The sequence below is a fragment of the Vicugna pacos genome, chromosome 10, assembly GCF_048564905.1.
Source record: "Vicugna pacos chromosome 10, VicPac4, whole genome shotgun sequence".
Classification (NCBI taxonomy): domain Eukaryota; kingdom Metazoa; phylum Chordata; class Mammalia; order Artiodactyla; family Camelidae; genus Vicugna; species Vicugna pacos.
The window spans coordinates 29,223,497-29,242,909 of record NC_132996.1 but is presented as its reverse complement, the minus strand read 5'-3'; the positions used below and the strand labels follow the sequence as shown (position 1 = coordinate 29,242,909).

Below are 19,413 nucleotides of genomic sequence, written 5' to 3'. Positions count from 1 at the left end.
AATTACCACAACATCATTTAGATGGTTTTCCTTTAGCAGATTCTACTTTCAAAAAAATATTGATTCTTGTAAAATATTGCACTTGTAGCTAGTATGTTTTGAAGGACGTGAATATGAATAAATAAAGAATAGCGTCATTTTATATTGTGAAATTTTATTTATTAAAATAGTTGAAATGATTCTTGTTTACCATTAAACCTGGTTGCCTACTATTCAATTATTCCATCCAAAAGATTATAAACAATAACAATGATTTATTTTTTTATTATCATCTGCAAAGAGTAGGTTACCTTCCCAATGGAGAAAAATTAACCATCCTGTGATGTTGGCTTCAGGGAACAGCTCTTCTCATCCTGTGTCCTTCATCCTGCTTGGGATTCCAGAACTCGAGGAGTCTCAATTTTGGATTGCCTTTCCATTCTGTGTCATGTATGTTGTGGCTACAGTGGGCAATATCACTGTCCTTCATATAATCCGAACTGATCACACATTGCACGAGCCCATGTACTTCTTTCTGGCCATGCTAGCTATTACTGACCTGGTCCTCTCCACTTCCACCCAACCTAAAATGCTTGCCATACTCTGGTTTCACACTCATGAGATTGAGTACCATGCCTGTCTCATCCAGGTGTTCTTCATCCACGCATTTTCTTCTGTAGAGTCTGGGGTGCTCATGGCTATGGCCTTGGACCGTTATGTGGCTGTCTGCCTCCCACTCCGTCACTCTAGTATCCTGACTCCATCTGTAGTGGGTAAATTGGGGGCAGTTGTGATGATGAGAGGGCTGCTGTGGGTGAGTCCTTTCTGCTTTATGGTTTCCAGGATGCCGTTCTGCTCTAACCAGATCATTCCGCAGTCCTACTGTGAGCACATGGCTGTGCTGAAGTTGGTGTGTGCTAATACTAGAGTAAGTCGTGCATATGGGCTCTTTGTGGCCTTCTCTGTGGTTGGCTTTGATATGATTGTCATCAGTGTATCCTATGTGATGATTTTGAGAACTGTGCTGTGGTTGCCCTCCGGTGGGGCCCGGCTCAAGGCTTTTGGCACATGTGCTTCCCATATCTGTGTCATCTTGGCTTTTTATATCCCGGCCCTCTTTACGTTCCTCACCCACCGCTTTGGACATCATGTGCCCCGTGTGGTACAAGTCTTGTTGGCTAATCTCTATGTACTGGTACCTCCCATGCTTAACCCCATCATCTATGGAGTTAGAACCAAACAGATCAGGGACAGGGTTATTCAAGGATGTTGTAGAAAAGACCCCTGAGTCAAGCAGCACAGAGCCTCAGCCACCCCATTTGCCCCACTGATCTGGGGACATAAATGCAGAAAGTCTGCCAGGCTGTCACACATTGTCACAAAGTCATCTCTGTGACCAACTGGCTTAGAGGTCAGCAACCCTCCTGAAGCAAGAGGAACAATTCTCACGATACCCAGAACAAGAATTCTGTAAGAGAAGTGATTAATAATGGATGGAAAGTTGACCTACGTTCATTAGCACAAGAAGATGGTAAAAGACATATTCACCTATCAAATTAGTGAAGATTTGAAAAGAATATCATATTCCACAGACCGCTAAGGTGAAAAATTATTTCTACATTGTTGGTAGAAGTATAAGTTGGTATACCTTGTTATAAAGGAATTAAGATATTTCCATTAACACAGTTTAAAAGTCATATATTTCCCCCATCTTTATTTCTGTATAAAAATAGAGTTTTAGAAAAAATATACAAAGACATGTAAAGACCCATAATTTATAAAAAAAGGAAAACATTTAAATATCAATCTATAAGAAACCAGATGAAGTAATGAGCAATTGAATGTCATATATCATGCAACTGCTACATTTGCAAAAAGTATCTCGAGATGTGAAAATGATCAAGATACAATATGAAATTTTAAAAATTGCCCATACAGCTGATGCCAATTCTAAAAAAGGAATATATATGCATAGAAAAAGTTTTGGAAAATACATCCTAATTCTAAAAATAGCTAATAGTAGTAGTGAGATTTGTTCTATTTTAATTTGCTTTTGCACCTTTATATATTTTTTAAAATTATCCTTAATTGATGTTTAATTTCAGTATGAGAAAAAGTAATTGAAATAACAACACAAGTGTGCAGAAGAGGTTCATTCCATGCTGAAGCCTAACAGAGTGCAGTGGGCATTCTGAGAGCAGGAGGAACTCTGGAATAAATTTCAGAAAAGTTTGAAAATCTAGATGTAAAATTGCTGCCAGAGTCACAACTTCTTGAGACTATTAACAGAGAGAATTAAGTAAGCTAAATGGTGGTCTCTCTTGACATAATTTGATTCCCTGGTGACAATGAATTTCAAATGAAGAAGTTTTCAAAAAGAATAAGGAAAAAGAGTCTCCTCTGAAGATAACTATATCATGTGGTTAAACTTCATAAGAAAGTCACTAGAAATTTTATTATTTGTTAATATTCAATTTCCTTTTAAATTAAAAATTTAACCTGTTTTAGAAAACTACATATCCTTCCTTTATTGTTTTTTTGCTTTTTCAACTTTATTGAGCTGTACTTAACATGCAAGTAGTTGCACATATTTAATGCATACATTTTAATGAGTTTGAACATACGTATACACCCAATACCATCAGCACAAGCAAGATAATAAACGTGTCTATCACAGTCATTGCATTTGTGTTTTTATCTGCACTCACCACTCTCTTGTCAAAGTCAATGGTGAAGAAGGTTCCAGAATTCAGGGTCTTTTGTTATTAAAACCAACATCAAATGAAGGTGTTTTAAGAGAAATCAGGAATATGTGTGCTTTTCCCAGAAGGAACAGCTGTTGGAACCTAAAAATGCCCGTAGAATTGAATAGGTATTCTAAAGGAGCATTTTCAAAATTCCCAAATTTTAAAGTTGCAAGAAACCATGATCCCCTTATCAGCAAATCAGTTAATGATTGCGTATCTCTTTTTCTTTTGAAAATTAGCTTTGTGTCTTAACTTGTGACAGTAAAATGCAAATATATTAGTACATCATTTTAATAAGTTCTGATACATGTAAATGTCTGTGTGGCTACCAGCCTAATTAAGATACAGAAAATTCCCATCACTTCGGAAAGATTTTTGTTGCCTCTTTGTAGTCAGACACCCACCCCTCTCCATCCCAAGCAGGCAAATCTTGATCTGATTTCTTTCTCCCTAGATGATTGTTTTCTCTCACTAGGATTTGACTCTGGTGTCTCGCCTAGTATAAAGCTTTTCAGATTCGTCCATACTATTGCACGTAAGAATAATTCATTTCCTATTAATGCTCAGTAGTATATTTTGTTTTTTCAAAATACCTCAATTGGTATATTGTTACCATTCTCCTTAGCTTCAGCCCTTCTAGACTTTTACTTCCAAATGTATCAGCCTCTTATCTGTCTTAGGGCTTGGCTCTTGATCATTCCACTTCCTCACATTGTTCTTTTCTAGGACATTCTGTATCCCTGTCATTATCCGTTAGGTCTCAGCTGTACCACCTTATGAGTGAAATGTGTTTTACCTTGTGTATCTCAACTAGATGCTGCCGCTTACAATTTTCTTTTAACACAAGTTTTTGAGTTCCTCCCTATCTTAGCGCAATATGTAATTATTTAAATATTTATTTATTATCTGTTCCTTTGACTTGAATATAAATTCTATGAAAGCCTGGCATAATTGTTTACTACTCTTTCCCCAAACCTAGCTCACTACAAAAACAAAACAAAACAACCCAAAGATCTAGTTATGTTAAATGAATGAATTTTTACGTGTTTGATACCATTGTCCCAACAATTCCACTATGGACCACAAGATGGCATTTGCAGGTCCATTTTCCCCTCATTCCTCCAAAACTAGGTACCAGACTTTTCAGTCCTAAGGGCTCCTTCCATTATCCCCATGGGAATTTTGAAAGATGTTTGTCAAATGAGATAAGTTTGCTATATAAATAACAATATTCCCTCACTCACTTCTTTTTATTAACAAATATGAAATGTTTAAAATTACAGTTTAAATTTCTATTCAAGAAATATTTACTGAACAATTACCTGCACCATTCTGTAAGAGGATGGGAATAGAGAAGATAAACTGTCCATTACAGCATCTAAATAGTAGGAGACAATGAAAATAAGCACCCTGCGTATCTACAATGCCAGCCCCAGTGTAAAACCTGAGTACTTAAGCTATGTAAGTCTGTCACAATTCAAAACATCCTTAAGTATTCTGAATCAATGAAAATAGATGATTGTCTTTATCACACCTTAAGAAACAGTGGATCCAGGACATTACATTTGTAACTAAACTCAAGCTTGTCTGTAGTCATTTGTGAAAACTACCCAGTGAGCACTTTGAGTGAGGGGCTCAATTTCCCACTTATAAGGTGGGCAGAGTCATCACAGTGCCTCCCTTCTCTCCAATGTGACATAGTGACTGAGAGAGGCCAGATGGAACTTAAGAAAAGCAGTCCCTGGCAGGTCAGCTTCTCATAGTTTTTAAACCTTGCTAAGAGCAAGTCAGACTCTCAGAGCACAGTTTTAGAGTAATTTCAAAAGGAGAACACTTGGTGCTGGGATTATAGAGATTAAAATTTCATAACTCATCCTAAAAACCCCTTCTCTATGCTCTCAGAACACCTGGTAAAATCTGCTGTCATCACACTCATGGCCTAAACACCCTAATGAACTGATTGTGTGTCTTAATGTTAATTCTGTCTTCTAATCCTGAAGTCACTGCCTAATTCTCTAGCTTCTAAGTCTAGAACTCCTAGGGCCAGAGGAGGAAGGAAAGGCCTGAAGAGTTACGATGCCTGACTTTGCAGAGCACAGCCTTTGCCCCATCCCCTTCCCAGATAAACCTGGAGTCTCAGCCTTTGGGTTCTGATTATCAACGTGTCTATCTTCGGTATGGACCATCAAGGAAAAGATTTGAACTCTTCAGTTTCTGGAAGCCCTCCAGATACCAGCCCCAACATTTCTTACACTCCTTTGCATCACTGCAGGTGCATATATGTACAGGTAGCTATAATTATCCAGTTACATTTTGTAGATGAGGAAACAGAAACCAAATAATCTAAGTAACATCCTTGAGTGTATTTCTGAGCCAGAATGTATAGATAGCAGAGCCAGAAAGTGTGTGTGTGGTGGGGGGCTGGGGGAGATCAACAAACAAATAAATAACAGCAACAGTAAAACAGATCTCCTACGTAGAACTTGACCCTTTCTAAGAAATCAGCTACAGATCTTATAGCTCTGAGGAGAAATTTATAGGGTAGCCCACATTAATGACACCCCTGCTGTACAAAATGTCTCACAAGGAAAAGTTGTAAAAAGAAGTGTGTATCCATTTCTGTTTCTGGAATGCGCCAGCTCTATTGTAGATCTCATATGGGTTTTAAAAGAGGACCAAGGCCAGTGGGGAGGTGATAGGGACAGAATACCATAGCATAGTGGCTATGGAGAGGAATGAGGCTGAGAGCAAATACAGGCTTGATGTCACCTAGGAACTTAGGTTTTAGCTTGCAGGACAGATATCCTCTACTGTGTGTGTGTGTTTTTTAATTGAAGTTACAATTAAAGTAACAATGAAAGTAACAATGAAAAGTAACAGAAATTTGCAATGAAAAGTAACAATGGAAGTACAGTACAATTGAAGTAACAATGTCAGTTACATGTGTCAACTTCTGGTGTACAGCATAATGTTTCAGTCATATATATACATGCTTATATGGATCCCAGGCAAATTCAGGGTGAGAACTTGTCCTGCTGGGACTCAGACAGAAACTGGGATCCGAGGGAAAAAGAAACCTTAACAAATAATGCTGCCCCCAGATCAGGGTGAAATCAGGAAACAGACTTAGCAGGCTATAAAGAATTAAATAGAGTAGAATCTAAAAAAATAATGACACAAATGAACTTAGTTACAAAACAGAAACAGACTCACAGACATGGAAAATAAGCTTGGAGGGATAAATTAGGAGTTTGGGATTAACAGATACAAACTACTATATACAAAATAGATAAACAACAAGGTCCTGTTGTTGTTTTATATATATATTCAATAGCTTGGAATAACCTATAATAAAAATTAAAATGAAAAAGAATATATATTTGATAACTTGACTCACTGTGCTGTTTGGGGGAGACAGCCATGATGTGTGGTCTTGCTCCAGACAACATTGTAAATCAACTATGCTTCAATTTTTAAAAAAAAGCAAAATAAAATAAAATCACATTTTTGTTAAAATGAAGATAAAAGACTGTCTAGTCGACATATGACCGAGGCAACAACAACAACAACAACAACAACAACAACAAGGATTAAATCAAGCACAAGGAGAAGGATTGGCTGATGGAGTGAGGTGTCCTTTTTCTCTCTCTCTCTTTCCCATTTTCTTGAGCTTTCCAGTTTATTTTAATCAAATGTATGTAAAAGAGAAGAGTAATTTAATGTATCCATAGGCATAGTGAAAAAATAATTTCTTTAGACGAAATTAACTTTTATGTGGAAAAAAAGGACAAGGGTTAATGTAGTATTGCTGTGACTCATTTCCATTTGGAGAATTTATGTTTGAAGTGTTTATTCTTCATTCCATAAATCTGAGTCTGTGATTTATAAACACTGCCATCAGGAGAAAACGTAACACATTTTAAAGGTTTAATTTAGGAAAAATATGTGTATTTATTAACACATGATAAGTGGTTTCCTGTTCAGACAGTTTTCTAATGACTCAGTTCTCGTAACTCCCAGTCTCCTCAAAACTAATGTGTTTATGACTTGGTTAGTCTCTTCAGAGGATAGGTTCCTCCTCCAACGATAATCTTCCCCTGATGCCGCCAGTATAGACTAGGCCTCCACCAACTTCTTATGTCTTTTCAAGGTGGGAGGATTCCCAATTCTAGATCTGTTTCCTGTTCTATATCAGCTGTGTGAGGGCTGTTGTGACAAACAGCCCCCCTCTTTGATGTGGCTTACACTGACTACTTGTATCAACGTGCATTTCTTCCTGACCCTGCCAGCTTTCATGGTGGAGATCCTCTTACTTCCACCCTAAAATCCTGTCCTTGTTATTAGTTCCAAACCCATAGAATCAACTGCTATAACTGCCTCTACTCTGCCAGGTCTGCTTTATCCTTACTTTCTTTTCTGTCAGCAACTGGAACCATGGATTTCTCCAAAGATCAGTAAAAGATTGCCCCACAGTGGAAGCTCAAGTTCTCCAGCTGTCTCGTTATAGCCTGTTCTACTCAGAAATAAATATCTGTTAGCACAATTGTTCTGAAAAAGCAGAATGAATAAAGAAGATTGAGAACGGATAGGATTATAGTGTCTTTTCTCCAGGATTGCCTAGTATGCAGTATACCTGTGAAGTGTTCCAGGAGTAGAACTGGATGTCCCTCTGTCCTTAAACTGTGACATTAACTGTGTCATCTGCATTTAGAGGCAACGTGATATCCAGGAAGTGCACAGAAATTAGAATCAATAGACCTGTATCCAAATCTCAGGTTTTTTTCCTTAAGCAAGACATTTAAAATCCTAGTCCCTTAATTATTTCATTTCTAAATTGGGATTATGAGTACTCATTTGAAAGAGCTATGGTTTGAGCCAAGTAAAAGCATGAGCTTAAGAGCTAAATGCAGAACTTGAACAGAGTGGGTGTTCAGTGACCATTGCTGTTTTTAATGGTAGAGAAGAAACATGGGTCAATGTGGGGAAGAAAAGCAGCAGAGAGAACAACTAAATTAGACTGATCCCAGCAGAGAAATCTACTTTTAAGGAGAGGAAAGGAAAGCTCATCTTGAAAAAGTGAGGCAATTAAATTCAGGAAGAGCAGCCTCCTTCAAACGTCTCCCAGTTTTGTTGGGAAGAGCTTGAGAAGGGCCCTGCGGATTTGTTTAGTTGTCACATTGTATATGATGGTGTTCAGCACAGGGACCATGGGAATGAAAGTTGAACAAGAGTGAGTGGACAGTTGATGAAGCCTGTGAAAAAACCCAGGGACAACCGAAAGAACACCCAGGAAACAGAGAAGACTATAGCTGCCCCAACGTGGGAGAAGTGTGCTAAGGCTTTATTCAGTGCCTCCAAGGAAGTGACCTTGACTACAGAGCAGATAATTGGGATGTAGGAGAGGACAGCATATGGTGGATCAACCCTTGTGATCAGAGTGAGAACACCTAATCCTCCATACCTGTTCATCCTCGTATCAGAACATGCTGCCTTAAGCACATCAGAGTGGAAGCAATAAGAATGAGAAAGGACATTGACTTTGCAAAATGACAGCCTCTTAATGAGAAAATGAGATGGACAGAGGCTGATGTACATTCTAAGGACAATTGATATTATCAATCTTTAGAATTATAAAGTCTGCCACATGGTGGCTTATCAGAGGGATCTGCAGATGGCAACAAAGTGGTCCAAGGTCCATGGCCATAGTCCTAAGTACTGAGGGTTCTGTAAAGTCAGAGCTGCAGAGGAAGAAGAGCTGGATGATTTATGCAGCTAGGTGATTTTACGAGTGTTGAACGAAAGGACATTGAGGCATTGGGGAGAGAGAGAGTGCCAGGTCAGCAGTGGACAGCATGGAGAGGAAATAAGACACGTGCTTATTAAGGCATGGCTCTGGAATCACCACCAATAGGATCACACTGTGCTAAGAAGGAAGAAGGGAATTGAGAGCCAGATGTGGGAGGCCTCTCACCCAGGAAAATCTGTTCAAAGGAAGATTGAGAACTCTGATGTAATGTTTCTGAAACAAGACACGATGAGCTAGGGAGGCAGCACTCACTTTCACTGAACCCCCGTACTGCCCAGAGGAAGCCACATCCCAAATCTATCTGCCTGAGAGGTTGCTGAGCAGATTCTCTCCATCTGTAGAGCCAGATTGAGGTCGGGGGGAAGACAGTAGCCCTCATAGATTTGGCTTCTAAGATACTTTCTACACTCATGTTACTGTCTCATCTATTTCACAACAGTTTTCTGTCAGTTAGGTCTTACTGCCTTGCATTGATGGGAAAACTGAGAGGGAACAGGGATTGAGATAATGTTATCCTGCTTAAGGAATCCCTTGAGCTACTCTCAAGTCCAGCTCATTTAATTGTCATCAGTGATGAGAGTCAGAGGCAGGAGCCAGGCAGGACCCCTAAGATTTTGGAAGGAGCATTGGCATTATGTTCTGAATTGTGCAAACAACTGTCTCTCCTGTTGGAGTCAGATCCAGAATGCAGACAGAATCCCAATCTGCCTTCATCTTTTTTGAGTCTCAGCTGTCATCTTTCCAGGAGCTTGGATCTGCAGCTCTGACTGTGCCTTACCTGTCCTGGAGACTAATACAGCCTGGCACTTCCATACTTGCCCAAGCAGGGAGAGGAAATATGAGTGATTCTCAGGCTAGGGCTCTCTGTTGAATCCCAAGGAGCCTTGTTCCATTCCCTCAGGTCCATGAGGATCAGGGAGAAGCTTTGAGAAAAGTAATTAAAACACTTTATTGCCACGTAGCAGGAAGTTGTCATTCTTAATACAGTTTTCCCAGGTGAATCCCTAGCACCTCCCGAATGAACTGGAGCCATTGATCCAGATACATGTCCCTGAACGGATCTGTTAGAAGGTAAAGGAAACTAAACCATTGAGAAAGCAAATCCCAAGGGAGCAGGGAATGATTTTGAAATTTTGAGTAAACTTCTGAAAACTCTTTCTTGTACATTAGTATGATTATCTCCTGGTTCATTTGCCATCTCATGAGGCTCTTTGTTTAGTTTAAAGTCACATTCTATTTGCAGAATTTGAAAGGAAAATATTTGTTAAGGAAATTGGAGATGTTATACACAGTTATTCCTGATTTATAACGATAATCATCAAAATGCTAATTAAAATCATGTAATCTGGCTGATGATGACATACAACTGATAATTTGAAAAGTCTGAATTTCAAAAACAGGTAAAGTATTATCAGAAAGAAAAAAAATCTGTTAGTTAATCAGAAATACACACTAAGTCCAAAGAATGGTACAAAATACTGCATATTTCCCTATTGAGTGACCTTTCAGCTCATGAGGCCAAATAGATTTTGAAGAGTATCTTCATATTATAGTTTTTTTTCCTCCTTTATATTTTACCCAATCCCATCAGCCCAAGTATTAAACTTTGTTCTGGCTGGTTCAGTAATTAAAGAGCATGAGTAGATCCTTAAAATGAATCAACTATTTAAAAGTCCCTAGTAATAGTGAACTTGGGTAGAATATCTACAAGATGAACAAATCCTTGCTTACTCATTTTGACAGTTCCTCATACCATAAATCTGGGTGTATTATGTTTTTTAAAGTTCCTGTCTTCTAGGAGAAGGAGATAAAAAAATGAAAGGAGTAAAGAAACCAGAAAATTCAGTTCTTCTTGTTTCTTTTTTCAAACTAGCAATAAGAACAATTGACATTTCTTTTTTTAGTTTTACTGTGTGTCAGACCATATTAAACAGTATATACACACACACATACACACACACACATATATATATAATTCTATTTAAGCCACAACTAAAATATTTTAAATACTTCAAGTGTAATGACAAAAATATCAGTTTTTAGAAAGTTCTACCCAGATAAGTCCCCCATTCATTGAACATCATCCATGGGTCAAGCACTGTGTTAAAATGTTGTACAGACTTTGTCTTAATCTTCATAATAGTCATATTATTATTCATATTTTATTATTGAGACAAGTAACATGCCCAATGTCACATAACTAGTGATGACAGAGTTAAGATTTAAATATTAATCTGTCAAGATTTCAAAATGGTTGTACTTTCAAAATGAACTAATGAAGTGACAGCAAAAAAGGAAAATTATATTGTTTATATTTGTTGCTATTCCTTTGAAGTGTGCACTCCATTGAATGTGATAAGGAGCAATGACTAAGTGGAAAACATTTCATATTAAATTCAAGCTTTACAGTTTACCAGCTGTATAAACTTGAGCATATTGCTTTAACACACTTGGACTTCAGTGTCCTTGTCTGTGTCCTCATCTGTTAAATGAGAATGATAATTATAAACAAATTGTATAGGATTATTTTGTGGATTAACTGATATAATTAAATATGAAAAATACTTTGTAAAGTATATAAAACTCTTAACAAATGTTACATTTTTAAATAAATCATATAGTGCATTCTTTCTTGGTGTTTTAAGCCTGATCTCCAATTAGCATCAGGAAAAGTGTCAGGAAAAGATGGTTAAAAAAGGAGACATCTGAGTTTTAGGTGCTCAAAGCAGTGTAGTTTGCCAGCAGCAGAAAGGGCACTTGGTTACCTTCAGAGTAACAGAGATATGACACATAAGAGTGAGGGCAAAAGATGTATCTCAGTTATCCAATGCTGGAAAACAAACCTTTTCAAAACCCAAGAGCTAAAAAAAAATTGTATTATTGCTTATGATTCTTTGGGTCAAGAAGTCAGTGGTCAGTGGGTGACTGGCATCAGTGGAGATGATTCACGCTCATGCTCTGCTGGCATCTACCTGGGCTGAAGGATCCACAGTGGCCTGGACTACACGCCTGAGACCTCTTGCTGGCTGTGGGTGGGTTCTGAATTAGCATCCTCTCACTGCTTAACAAATTACCATACATTAGTATAAATTCTGTGGCTTAAAACAACACAAATGTATTATCTTACAGTTTTGGAGGTTAAGGTCTAAAATTAATCCTTTGGGATTAAAAAAAAAAGATTTCAGCAGAGTCTTAGTTCTTCTGGAGGCTGTAGGGGAAAATCTGCTTCCCCTCCTTTTCCAATTTCTAGAAGTTGTCTGCATTTCTTAGCTTGTGTCCTCTTCCTTACAAATCTCCAGTCTCTCCTTCCATAGTCATGTCCTACTCCAGCTCTGACCTGCCTGCCTCTTTCTTACAAGAACCCTTGTGATTGATTACACTGGGTCCATCTGGATAATCCAGGATAATCTCCCCATCTCAACATACTGAAACAAAAGTTGGATTAAGTAAATTTGATGTGTCTGTTTTCCTCATTCTTAGGCCTTGCTGTCAGAACAGGGCAGCACATAGTAAATATCTACCATTCATACTACATTAAATTTGTCAACTAAAACAGGCACAAATGGATGAATTAATTAAGTCATAAAATATAGCATATAGTGGCTATTAAAAATGAGTTATGATTATTTCAGAAAATGCCCCCAAATTATATGTATTAAAGACTTGCTTTCATGATTTCCTCTGGCCTTTTTCCGTCCCTTTTTCTCCTTCTTTAATTCATGGAAAAAATATTTACTAAGTGCTTACTTCCTTCTGTTAATGATTTTTTCTTTTAATGCACCATGAAAAGAATGAGAGGCTAAAGCAGGAACATTAGATCATATATGTAATAAATCTCTCCCTGTGCCCGCCTGTGTTAATACTCAGTTACAGTTACTTTGCTTCTTTCCCTTTCTCCTTCAGAGGGTGTAATCCACAGCAGGAAAGATCTGGTTAATGTCTGCACAAGAATGTTACTGTAATGGGGTTTTCCTCAAGTGTATCAAGCGCCTAAGGAAATCCATGCATTTTCTCTGGGATGGGTTAGGAGGCCCCACTGGGGCCAAGGACTCTGCTCTTAAGAAGTCAGTCATCTGGGAAAAAGCCATTTGAATGGCTCTTTGCTTCGTCCAGGAAAGGCTGAAATTGTAATCTCCCCAACCAAGCATCTCAGGAAGCAGTTCCATCAGCTTGGGAGTTTTCACTTCTGGTCTCTCTGATAGGGTCCTGTGAGGGCAAAGTAACTTCTTCCTCCAGGGAGTAGCAGGGTAAGGAAGTGAAGAAAAGAGGAGAGGGTGTGGGGAAGTGGGGAAAGTTGGAGTAGAAATTTGAAGGAGAAAGATTGTCTCCTTTATGCCTTTCTAGCTTTTGTGGAATAGCGGGAAAGAAGATGGAAATAGGAGTGAGTGTTTGAGAAAAAAAAAGTCCTTTAGCAACTCTCTAGAAGTTTAAAATACAAATGAGTATTGAAACTTTCCCCTGAAACTCAGAATCATGAAAATACTTCTTGGCCTCATTCATGCTGGAATGAGGAGACACACCAAGGACAGCAACTGCCAAAAGCCAAGGCTGCAGGGAGGGGAATGCAAAATTTAGGGGGACATCAAAACCTGCAGTAATATGATAAGTAATATTTTAATCAAATTTTTTAATCCATGATCAATAAAACATCAAAAGTTTAAATAAAGACCAGTGCCACACCAAGTCATATTACAGCCTGAGGCAAAAGAAAAAATATGAACCCCTAGTTTTAATGGAAGCAAACTTATCAATAATATATTTTTAAATCTACTTTTTTGCTTATCTCATTTTTCAATTGAGAAAACTCCCATATTGGAAATTTTCACTTGACTATGTGAGAATTCTAAATAATTTTTAATTAACTTTAGCTGAGGTAAAATAATTCTGTTATGGTATAAGTCAAATGTTTACACTTAAAATCATGTTGTAAGGTTTAACACAATTGATTTAAAATTTTTTCAATATTTTTTCTTATTATGTGATTGTTCTAGAGAACATTAAATATTAAAAAATACATAAAAACATGTATAGAGGAGTGCACATTTTTAATTTTCCCTTAGACTCTAGTGTGGTTTGGCACAGTTCTGATCATTATATACAGTTTCGGTGTTCTGTTTGTCATGGACTTTTTGCATTGGTTTTTACTTTTTAAAGTATTTCTTAAAAGTGCTCTTTACCCAATTGCTGAGTTTTTAGCACCTTCCTTATATTCCATAGCCAAGGCAAATATCTTACTTTCAGCCCTGCTGTTCATAACATGTGACAAGCATGATATAGTAGAAAGAGTGAGAGCTTTGAATCAAAAGACTTGTCTTCTACTCTTGTTTAATGAATTAATGTAACCTACCTGAAACTTATGTGTAAAATGAAGATGACAAATAAGAGCTACCTCTAGCCCTATAAGGACTATATGATGTATAGTAATTAAACCAGTTATCAAAATATCTGCCAGAGAGTAGCTTTGACCCAATGAAATGTGTCATTGCAGGAACTTACTGAAGAGGGGTGCCATTTCATTCAGCCTACCATGCTATCCACTGGTAATTCCACTCCCCCAACTTTCTTCCTGACTGGAGTTCCAGGGCTAGAAGCTTTTCACATCTGGGTTTCCATCCCTTTTTGCTGCCTTTGTGCAATCGCCCTCTTGGGGAACAGCACCATTCTGTATGTAGTGATCACAGACTCCAGCCTCCATGAGCCCATGTACTATTTCCTCTCCATGCTCTCCACCACTGACATAGGCATCACTATTTCCTCTCTTCCCACAACACTGGGTGTCCTCTGGTTCAATGCTAGGATCATCAGCCTAGATGCCTGCATTGTGCAAATGTTCTTCCTGCATGGATTCACCCTCATGGAGTCCTCTGTGCTTTTGGCCATGGCTTTTGACCGCTTTGTTGCCATCTGCAACCCCCTCAGGCATGCTGTGATTCTAACCAACTCTAGAATTATCAAAGCTGGTGTGGTGATTTTTGTACGAATGCTGATCATCCTGATGCCCTTGCTCCTGCTCCTTAAGGGGTTGTCCTTCTGTGGTCCTAATATGCTTTCTCACTCCTATTGCTACCACCCTGATGTGATTAAGTGTTCTTGCTCAAGTATCAAAGTTAACAGCATCTGTGGCTTAGTTGCTCTCATTCTGACATCGGGTGTAGATATTCCCTGCATTTTACTCTCCTATGTGCTGATCATAAAGTCCACCCTCAGCGTCGCCTCTCCAGAGGAGAGGCAAAAGGCTTTTGGCACCTGCATCTCTCACATTGGTGCTGTTGCCATCTTCTATATCCCCTGGGTCATCCTGGCTTTGGTACATCGATTTGGGCATAAAGCTCCTCCGTATATCCATACACTGAGGTCAAATCTCCATTTCCTATTTCCCCCAGTGCTGAACCCTATTATATATAGTGTGAAGACCAAACAAATCCGTAAAGCTTTCTGCAAGCCGTTTCCAAACACAGATTAGCCAGTTTGACCATGCAATGATCTAGAGATAGTCTTCCTTCCTTCCTCTTTTCCTTCTTTCTTTCCATATTTTATTGAGTAACATTAGGCTTTTTCCTAGTTGTGGTAACTAATACAAAATCACGTAAGAATATCCTTGTCCTCTCAAATAGTTCATGCAATCTACTGGAAAGGACATAAAATTAAATATATAATAACAACAATGGAGGTGAAGTATTGTCACATAATTATATCCAAGAGGCCATATGGACACTGAAGAAAATATCTAGATCATGTTGGAGACTTAAAGAATTCTTAAAGGAGGTGATTACTTGAACTAAGAAGAATATGTAACACATAAAAATGTGAAAACCTTCCAGGCCAAAGGTACAACGCTGTGAAGTCAATTAAATATATATAGCCTGATACACGAAGGAATTGTATGTGGTTTGTATAGGTGGAGTAAGGGGTCTGTGTGATAGTGGAAGGGAGAAGAGAGGTTTTGTGTGAGATTATAAAGTAATATTTGTGCTAGTCAAAGTTAAAATATGGAAGATTAAAGAATGGTCAACTGGAATTGGGAAGTTTTATTAGATTCACTTTTAAGGAACATTCATTGTGCCCTGGAGAAAAACATTCTCCCTTTATTCTTCTGATTTGAGGTAATCTTCAAGGAATGCTATAGTCTTGTGTTGTTAGTTTGGACTACTTTGTAGTAGTCTTCACTCCCTTAATGCTAGGTAAATTTCCCATCTGTCCTAGTTCATACATAGGGAGTCTGCAGGTCTGGTATTATGATCTAGTATTGTTGGACTTAAAATGGATTCTGTGATTCTAGTACAGGCTCAAATCCTTAAGTCCTCAAGAGAAGATAATGAAGATAACAGGATCTCAAGAGCTCAAAGTAGAAGACAGAATTGGTAGTAAAATTTAGTGACTTCTTGTCTCTCCTGACAATATCCAGTTTCTAAATACACTCCCTTTTATCCCCTCACAAAAAATCCTCTAACATAAGATATAAGATATATGAAGGGAGGACAAAATTGGAGAAAGAGTATAAAATAATGCACTAAAGGAAAGATATTTTTTGTGCCTTATTTTATATCTCGTAGAAAAATTTACATCTCAAGGTGATGTGTATGTAGCTCATTGAGTTTAAGAGCATAGTAGCATTTCTGAGCTTACTGTAAATATTAATTTTTTACTTTGTTGAATTTTCCCAAAAGTCGTAGTAAAATTGAACAGACAGTGGTACATAGAGATGATAAATTAGTAGAACTGTAACATTAATTGTGTACACTGATGTATTTATGTATTAATTATGCACTCTGATCATCACCTGGCAGGTTCATTATATACCTTACCTCACTTTCACCCTCCACAAGTGAAGTCTCACCATTTTATGTGTTTCTTTTCTGTCATAAAGTCTGCGTTCTCTTCTCCTTGCCATTTCTTCTTCAACAAATAAAAAATTTGGAGATAAAGCTAAAACTGGGCTTACAGAGAACATTTTAGTAGAAAATGCATATATTAGGAAATAAAAAGTCTGAAAACAAATTATTTAAGTATCTATCTCTAGAATTTAGGGGAAAAAAACGTTAAGAACTCCCCAGAAAGGAGAAAAATGAAACAAAATAGTAAATGTTAGTACAAAAATTTATTTTAAAATAATCCAACAATAAATATGATTAAAAAGACAAAAATTAAAAGACATAAAAATAGGAAGGAAGAAAGAAGAAAGGAAAATGAAGAAAAGAATGAAAAAGGGAGGGAGAGAGGGAAGGGCAGGACAGAAGAAGGGAAGACAGACAGGAAGAAAACTGACAGAACAATTGGCTTTAATCTCTAATATATAGGTTCCAACTTCACATAAACTCTTTGAGAATAGGAAAATAAGGAACACTCCCTAATGAGTTTTATAAAACCAATTTTATTCATCATTGCAGAGAAGGACCCAGCCAGTGTAACCACACAAAGGAAAATAACACACACACAGAATAAACAGAAAGCAAAGAAGAAATATAAATACTATTACTTATAGAAAACCTGATAGATTGTATAGAATACAAAAAAAATCAACAAATAAACTTTTAAATTAAAATGGAGTTAGCAAGACTTATGATACATCACCATACAGAGTATTTTTCATATTTTTCACTAACACTTAGAAGAGTAGATTTAAAGTGTTACCATTTAAAATACATGAAAAACCAAACACCAAAGAGTAAACCTCACAAAGGTATAAAGCACCTCTACTCTGAAAACTATAAAACAGCATTGAAACTACAGAAATCCTGAGTAAATGGAGGTATAAACCATATTCATGGATTGACTGATTCAGTACTTTGAAGTATTATGAAATAGTCTCCCCAAGATGGTTCAGTACAGTCCCACCAAAACTTCGGAATTTCTGTGTGGATTGGGTGTGTGTGTGTGTGTGTGTGTGTGTGTGTTAACTAGTTGTTCTAAAATTCATAATGAAAATTTAAAAATAAATTTTTAAGTCTTACCCTATTCAATATCAGAATTATTGCAAAGCTACAGTGATTATGATAATGTGGGTTTTTTGCCCAGAATTAGAAAAATGGGGAATTAAAGCATAATAGAGTCCAAAACAGACACACTACATAAATGGACACTATTTGTAATAAATATGGAACCATAGACCAATGGAGAAAACATGATCTCTCCATTGAAAATTGCTGAGTTAATTTTATATTCATGTACAGAAAATAAACTTGACCCTTACCTCATACCATAAACAAAGATCTGTTCCAAAGGGATAACAGATTTTTTTTTAACATTTTTTATTGATTTATAATCATTTTACAATGTTGTGTCAAATTCCAGTGTTCAGCACAATTTTTTAGTCATTCATGGACATATACACACTCATTGTCACATTTTTTTCTCTGTGATTTATCATAACATTTTGTGTATATTTCCCTGTGCTATACAGTGTAATCTTGTTTATCTATTCTACAATTTTGAAATCCCAGTCTATCCCTTCCCACCCTCTACCCCCCTGGTAACCACAAGTCTGTATTCTCTGTCCATGAGTCTTTAGATTCCACATATGCGTGATCTCATATGGTATTTTTCTTTCTCTTTCTGGCTTACTTCACTTAGAATGACATTCTCTAGGAGCATCCATGTTGCTGCAAGTGGCGTTATGTTGTCAGTTTTTATGGCTGAGTAGTATTCCATTGTATAAATATACCACCTCTTCTTTATCCAGTCACCTGTTGATGGACATTTAGGCTGTTTCCATGTTTTGACTATTGTAAATAGTGCTGCTATGAACATTGGGGTGCAGGTGTCATCCTGAAGTAGATTTCCTTCTGGATATATGCCCAGGAGTGGGATTCCTGGGTCATATGGTAAGTCTATTCCTAGTCTTTTTAGGAATCTCCACACTGTTTTCCATAGTGGCTGCACCAAACTGCATTCCCACCAGCAGTGTAGGAGGGTTCCCCTTTCTCCACAGCCTCTCCAGCATTTGTCATTTTTGGATTTTTGAATGACGGCCATTCTGACTGGAGTGAGGTGACACCTCATTGTAGTTTTGATTTGCATTTCTCTGATAATTAGTGATATTGAGCATTTTTTCATGTGCTTTTTGATCACTTGTATGTCTTCCTTGGAGAGTTGCTTGTTTAGGTCTTCTGCCCATTTTTGGATTGGGTTGTTTATTTTTTCCTTATTGAGTCATATGAGCTGCTTATATATTTTGGAGATCAAGCCTTTGTCGGTTTCACTTGCAAAAATTTTCTCCCATTCCGTAGGTTGTCTTCTTGTTTTATTTCTGGTTTCCTTTGCTGTGCAGAAGCTTGTAAGTTTCATTAGGTCCCATTTGTTTATTCTTGCTTTTATTTCTTCTAGGAGAAAATTTTTGAAATGTATGTCAGATAATGTTTTGCCTATGTTTTCCTCTAGGAGGCTTATTGTATCTTGTCTTATGTTTAAGTCTTTAATCCATTTTGAGTTGATTTTTGTATATGGTGTAAGGGTGTGTTCTAGCTTCATTGTTTTACATGCTGCTGTCCAGTTTTCCCAACACCATTTGCTGAAGAGACTGTCTTTATTCCATTGTATATTCTTGCCTCCTTTGTCGAAGATTAGTTGACCAAAGGTTTGTGGGTTCATTTCTGGGCTCTCTATTCTGTTCCATTGGTCCATATGTCTGTTTTGGTACCAATACCATGCTGTCTTGATGACTGTAGCTCTATAGTATTGTCTGAAGTCTGGGAGAGTTATTCCTCCACCCTCTTTCTTTCTCTTCAGTAATGCTTTAGCAATTCTAGGTCTTTGATGGTTCCATATAAATTTTATTATGATTTGTTCTAGTTCTGTGAAATATGTCCTGGGTAATTGGATAGGGATTGCATTAAATCTGTAGATTGCCTTGGGCAGTGTGACCATTTTAACAATATTGATTCT

General features: G+C 37.4%; 2 protein-coding genes and 1 pseudogene across 2 annotated transcripts; 2 read left to right on the top strand and 1 right to left on the bottom strand.

Moving 5' to 3' along the window:
- Positions 1-320: 320 nt before the first annotated feature.
- Positions 321-1,267, top strand: OR52R1 (olfactory receptor family 52 subfamily R member 1). The gene has a single exon (XM_006203414.3). It carries the CDS (start codon positions 323-325, stop codon positions 1,265-1,267), a length of 945 nt encoding a protein of 314 aa, XP_006203476.1. The 5' UTR covers positions 321-322.
- Positions 1,268-7,919: 6,652 nt separating this feature from the next.
- Positions 7,920-9,345, bottom strand: LOC140698873 (olfactory receptor 51F1-like; annotated as a pseudogene).
- Positions 9,346-14,059: 4,714 nt separating this feature from the next.
- Positions 14,060-14,995, top strand: LOC102544490 (olfactory receptor 51F1-like). The gene has a single exon (XM_006203574.3). The coding sequence runs from the start codon at positions 14,060-14,062 to the stop codon at positions 14,993-14,995; it is 936 nt and encodes a 311-aa protein (XP_006203636.2).
- The last annotated feature ends 4,418 nt before the right edge of the window (positions 14,996-19,413 follow it).

Excerpts from the sequence above, each read along its gene's own strand:
- OR52R1 (XM_006203414.3), top strand. The coding sequence starts at position 323 with ATGTTGGCTTCAGGGAACAGCTCTTCTCATCCTGTGTCCTTCATCCTG.
- LOC102544490 (XM_006203574.3), top strand. The coding sequence starts at position 14,060 with ATGCTATCCACTGGTAATTCCACTCCCCCAACTTTCTTCCTGACTGGA.